Here is a 6,500-nt window from a genome sequence, read left to right on the forward strand (position 1 = left end):
TAAAAGTTTCCTCTTCTTCAGTCAGTTTTCTCGAGAGTTTTGCGAGAGTTTAGAGTGATGCGCGCCCCGCGAGAAGGGACGCAATTCTCGGCAGGCATGCATTTCTCGGTATAACACCGGAACAAAACAAAGCATTTGATTGGTCAGAAAAATCATGGAATGAACCATTTACAATAGAGACGGGGGGAGCTTTACCCCAAGGATTATGCTCCAGTCCACAAGATTGGGCATATTATTCATATGTTTATATTAATTTGTTGTAATATTGATATGAATAAACAAATTAATATTGATCCTAAATCAAACTCGTACTTTTTAAGCCAAATTATTTTGATAGACACCTACCTCGGCTCCTCTTTATTTCCAAGCATGTAACTGAACTGGAGCCCAACGAGCTTGTCAAAATTCAACGAAATAAACGTGATTTTTTTTAATGTTTTTATTCTGAAAATTACGGAAGAGGAGTAGGGACACTGAAAAAAAGTTAACCGATTTTTTTATTTTATTTAAGTATAATATGAGAAAGAATTCTGACTTTTTTCACAGAATTCTGACTTTAATCTCAAAATTCTGACTTTAATCTCAAAATTCTGACTTTAATCTCAGAATTCTGACTTTAATCTCAAAATTCTGACTTTAATCTCAAAATTCTGACTTTAATCTAGCTGTCCGACTGTTTTCGGACAGCTAACAATCATGTTAGCATCAAGCCGTAGCCATGGCTGTTTTAGAGACTAGCTCTCTTGTTTTAATCACATTCTGCTCTTCGCTTAATTTCATCAGTGGCCCTAATCCTCTTCCATAAAAAATCAACTAGATTAATAAAAATAGTACTCCTTTAACTCTTACTGCATTGAATGACAAATTCGAATATATATGTTTTTTTCATTCTTTTCAATTTACTTTACATAGTAATGCTTATGGCTGTCAGCAAAATAAAGGTTATGAGATTAATTTAGAAACTGCAATTCAGCAGAGCTTGGTACATTTCAGACAAACCATTCTAAGGAAGCAGCATTAAATGTCTAAACTATATGTGAAATATATATTTCATTCAGTCATATTGTTGTGGTTGTACTTTGCGTCTGCTGTTTCTTGTTCACATGAATAACGTCAGAAAAGTTTTTCTTCTATGAAAAGCATGGATATATAGGTGGGATGAGGAGGTAACATTTCACTATGCACTAACACCGCCATATTTCAGTTTATAAAATACAGAAAAAAGAAAACAAACCTTGTTTTTTCATTAACATTTTTATTGAAACAGCATGGGCACAAACAATTTTGCACGTTATTCAAATTTAAACAAACATTTGAAAGGTTATTGTCCGTGTTTCTGTGGTTGTTTACATGTCTCCTGTGTGTGTTGTTTTTTTCCCCCCAAAGCCTTTCACTCTTTTTTTTGGAAACAAATGTAGCTTTTACATTTTGAACATTGAAAAAGCTCAGGATTAACAAAAAAACAGATCACCAGAGTATTTGGGAAGTTTCTCAATGCTGACATACACTGCAGAGAGAAAGCAAACATGAAAAGAAAGGAAGGTTAGCCCGTATTACAGAACTGACATAATATCATCTTACTTTGAAAGTTCTACAGAATGCTAATAAACATGTTATTGTGTTGCCCTACTTCTCCATTCCAGTTAAGCGCCAAGACCTATTGAAGCCTTGGAGGCTCATTTGGTTGATTGGATTAATCCATTTAATAAATGTAAAGATTTGTTATTAAACAAACAGTAAGACATGTTAGAGAGCTCACCTGGAGTAGTACAACTACCTGGGCTTCTCAAACGGTCCCACAGGACAGTTTCACTCTCTGATGAGTCTGATGCTTCATATTTCCTAACAAATCAGCAGGATTCGGTTTAGCCACATCTCATTATAGATCAAGATGATCTAAGTGCGAAGAAAACTTACAAGCTCCCTATCTCTTGCTCCTCACTGTGTTCGACTTCTGACAGACTTGAAGATTGTTGTACATCCTGCAAAGCATGAGGAAATCCTGGTCTCTCTAGCTGTGCGTCTGTTTCTTCGTCTTTGTGTTCCCAAATGAATCTGCCAACCACTTTTCTCACCTCTGTAATGGTAAGAAAATCCAGCTGAGTAATACATACAGTGTAGATAAATAGTTTCAGATTCTTAAATATTTATTTTTCTTATTTGGATATATATATTTTTTTTACCTTTAAACTTAATTCAAACGCAAAGTCTAAAAAACAGAAGGAAAAAACTGTCCCTCACCATCCTGTACACAAGCTGGAGGCAGCACGTAATGACCAATTCCCAATGATTTCACACTTTGCCGCTTTTCACAGGTGGACAGAAATAACCTTGTTCCAGATGTAATCTTTGCTTTCAAATATCCTAAAAAAAAAAATCAGCTTTAACACAACCGTGGAAGTCTAAAAATGGGTCACCGGGGATCATTCTGTAGCTGTCTTCTTACCCACCTTAGTGTATCAGGACATGTTGCATCTGTACTGAAGAGGTAATCTGCTTCTCTCCAACCTGTAATGCTCCCACATTCCTGCCCTGCAAGAAATAGGATTTTAAAGAAAGCATCATGTACTGCTACTAACAGAAAATCAGCTGCCGATAGATCAGAAAAGCTATTTCTTCTTAAGACTTTGTTGATTCTTTCCCTATTGCAATATGAAAATTTCTCCAAAATACACTTTTTGCATTCATAATAATTATCTCCTTTGTAAGCTTTCCTTTATATTCAACCAAATTCTGATAAACTGGATTATTTTTAAGTGATTAAAATGTTTTATCTCTTAATTATATTACTTAACAAAATCCCAAGTCCATTATAATACCATTTTTTATTGATTTATCTTCTTCCTTTCTTTAATATTTCTGAAGGCTCGGAATCGATTTATCTTACCAATATCTAACGGTAAGGATCATTACATACCTAGTCATGTCTATTTTTTAAATATTCTTTAGACTCAGATATCTATGAACTCCAATCTGCCTTTTTAAAGTGTCATTTCTTACCTGCTTGTATTCTACCATAATTCAGTGTTAATTTTGTTATGATTTTAATGGGATAAGGATCACTACCAACTGTTGTGCCTTCATCCCATTCACAGAAACTAGCCACTGATTTTGATAGAAATGTTAAGTCAATTGCCAATTCTGCTGCTGTTCTTAAATTAATCCCTGTTTTGCTTTGTTTATTTCGGCTCCTCTAACTTTCCTTTTGATGTTCTCTGATTTATCTTCAGCTTGATCTGTGCAGATAATGACAAGAAAAGCTGTTACTTCTCTGGGAGGTGTCATGAAGTTTTATCCGATGGACAGAGTCAATACGATGGGTTTACAGGGCAACTATATCAGGCGTGCTTTGGTGGCACGGTGGTTAGTGCCCATGTGTGGATGCCTTAGGCCTCGACACAATAGGGTTCAAATCCGGCTTGTGGTCCTTTGCTGCATGTCTCTCCCCCTCTCTCATACCCCCTTTCCTGTCAGCCTACTGTCTATAAAAATGAGCAACTAGTGCAGTACAAAAAAATGAAAAAAAAAAAAAACAGGTCAACTATATCAATAAATGAAGCAGAATGTCTTGTTTTCAGAGTCCCATTGTGCTGTACAGCCACAATACTCTGTAATGCCCTTGCTACATATGTTCTTAATAACATGCCAAAACACCACCACAAACGAGACCTTTCCAAATGTTCAAGAGGTTTAGTTAAACTGTTTTAATCGTATTTTAATCTGAGACTCAATATTGGTTGATCTGCAGTCAGGACTGTTTTGGATGGTATCCACTACAACAGCAGTCATATATCTGAGGTTTTTCAGCACTCAGACCAATACGTGGGACTTGACACAAAAGGAAACAGTTGGCTATTACTCTGAGTGGCTTATTAAATGTTAAAACGTGTCTGTAAGGTGCTTGGCATGAGCCTTTAACACCTGTCCTGCCTGAATGTCCAGGAATGCTTAATCTTCCGGGTTTCCAGCAAGTGTTGACAGACAAATCTTTACTTCAGCCTGTGAAACTTTAAAGAATGTCCATCCATTCAGAGCTTGGTGTTTTAACAGGACAGGCGTGTAGGTTCTTTGACTTATAGTTTTTGTCATGTTGTCTTCCCTTAGTTACACAAATCAATCAAGAGAAAAGACATTCAAATAGAGGTTTGGTATCCTTTAAGGCTTTTGGCTTTAAAAATCCCCTTAATATGCAATAAGCACATTATATTCACATATTTTTAAGCTGTGCTTAATTGTCTTTAAAACACCATATAAGGAGAATTTGTTTATTTATCTTATCTTCAGATATTTGTTAAAATGCTAATTTCTTGTTTTGAATGTACATATTTTAGAGAGCAAACTATAAATAAAACAAAGAAGAGCAAAACGCCATGAAAGTAATGAAAAAAAAAAAAACATTTTCCGTAGGTACAATCAGAAAAAAGTATACATTTTGATGTTTAGATTATTTTTTTTTTTCAAATAGGTTAAAAGGCAATTTTTCAAAATAATCTTAATTTAAATTTTATAAGAAAGTATCACTCCTTTTAAAACTAAAACAACAAGGGTTAATACATTGAAATACAAATTGCTTGTTAATGTATAATTTCATCCAAAAAAAAGAGTTTATGTGACATGAGGAGAGTTAGCTTAGCCTACTCCAAAAGTCAAGATGATGCTGCGGCACACTGCTCGAAAACCAAGCTGTCTTAAAGCAGAACATCGCTTCTTCTCGTTGAAAAGTCGATTCTAAGAAATGTCTCACTTTAATTTCTAAGTTGTAATCAATTTTTATTGTCTACTCTTATTCCTTAATCTCTAAATTTGGCTAATGCTAACGTACAACAGCTCCAACAGTGAGCTAGCATCATAGCTTCGGCTACGTGTGGCGTTCAGGTGGCGCTGAAAGATGTCGGAAATATCATTAGTGTTTCGCCCCATCATCAGTTTGAGGCTGTCTTATAAAATGTATCATATTTGAAGTTAAATGATGTGATTATTTAAAAAGCTTTGTTGACAAAAATACCTTTGGTGATCTTAATTTGTGGTTAAAAACACTTTAAACAAACACTTTTTTTGTTTAGACAGTAAAAATATTGTGTTTAAGAACTCTTTCATTGACTTAAGGAGATAATTCAGGTTACAATGGTTCATTTTATTTCTAGACTGTACCACACACTAACAGCTTGTGTTTTCCTTGCACTTCACTAGAATACAACAACCAAAGTATATACAAGTATATATAACTTAAAGGTCTAATATAGATTTGTTTATATATTTGACATCAAATGTAGACATATATTAACAAAATGATAAATATGTAAAAGAAAGAAAAAAAACTACTTGCACAATGTGTCCAAAACCAGCCCAAGTGCAGACAGATTTTCAGGAGAAGGGTAAAATAGCCACAATAATAGAAGAAAGATAAAAGGGAAAGAAGTATCACAAAAATAAACAAAGCACATAGAAATAAATTAAATGAATATATCCCAAAGAATTTGCATATTGCCCAACTGAAGCCACAGACCAACACCATATAGTTGTTTTTTGTTTGCTTTTTGTTTTAGCTTTTTTAAGACTAGTAGGAGGCCTCTTACATGCCTATGACCTGAGGGCTGCTCTGCTGTTTCATAACCCGTCCTTTGTCCTAGTTGATAGAGGAAGGTAGATTAGTTGTATCCTTTTGTAAAATTTCCCAGAGCCCCAGAGCTTTTATGATAACACTTAAGGAGTCCTAATGCCATGGGCAACAAAACATCACAATGTGTTCTTTGTTTCTTCTTGCATTATCCATGACTGTTTAAACTACTTAGGAATACCTCAGCAAATGCATGGGCGAAATTTAAGGAAGTAATACAGAATTTTAATCATATGAGCTTTATCAGCCCTAAATAAGAAATATCTCTTTCATAAAGGTATTGAAAAACATTTGTGCCCTTTTATCCTGATTACTTATTGGAATGTTTATCTTATTATTACAATATTTTAGACATTACAAATTGAATTAATCAAAGTTTCTGAGGGTACTGAAGAGTTCATTGTAGTTTTTTTTTTTTTTTGTTGTTGTTGTTGTTTTTTTAACAAAATGGTTGCAATATGGTTTCCAGTCTTAATCTAAATTCTTTCTCTTTCACTCCACATTTGTCTAAACTGGGTGACAATAGCAATTTTTAGCACCAGAGGGCAGTGTTTGCTATATATGTCAGAGATAAGCAAGCATAGAATAAGGCTTTGAAAAATATAACTTCAGTGAGTTTTTTTTTTTTTTTTTTTTTTTTTGTTGTTGTTGTTGTTTTTTTAACAAAATGGTTGCAATATGGTTTCCAGTCTTAATCTAAATTCTTTCTCTTTCACTCCACATTTGTCTAAACTGGGTGACAATAGCAATTTTTAGCACCAGAGGGCAGTGTTTGCTATATATGTCAGAGATAAGCAAGCATAGAATAAGGCTTTGAAAAATATAACTTCAGTGAGTTTTTTTTTTTTTCATATTAATACAATCTGATTATTAAAATTATAAA

At 34.0% G+C, this 6,500-nt stretch overlaps 1 protein-coding gene across 1 annotated transcript; it reads right to left on the reverse strand.

The window, feature by feature from the left end:
- Positions 1-1,292: 1,292 nt before the first annotated feature.
- LOC107090876 (chromosome unknown open reading frame, human C15orf43) lies at positions 1,293-4,852 on the reverse strand. Its single transcript, XM_015384487.1, is given in 8 exon segments — positions 1,293-1,462; positions 1,464-1,507; positions 1,760-1,842; positions 1,918-2,077; positions 2,242-2,330; positions 2,332-2,364; positions 2,451-2,532; positions 4,639-4,852. Coding segments are annotated over 8 exon segments (627 nt in total). The 5' UTR covers positions 4,703-4,852; the 3' UTR covers positions 1,293-1,390.
- Positions 4,853-6,500: the final 1,648 nt, after the last annotated feature.

The sequence above is a fragment of the Cyprinodon variegatus genome, unplaced genomic scaffold (assembly GCF_000732505.1).
Source record: "Cyprinodon variegatus isolate N-32 unplaced genomic scaffold, C_variegatus-1.0 Scaffold15, whole genome shotgun sequence".
Taxonomy (NCBI): domain Eukaryota; kingdom Metazoa; phylum Chordata; class Actinopteri; order Cyprinodontiformes; family Cyprinodontidae; genus Cyprinodon; species Cyprinodon variegatus.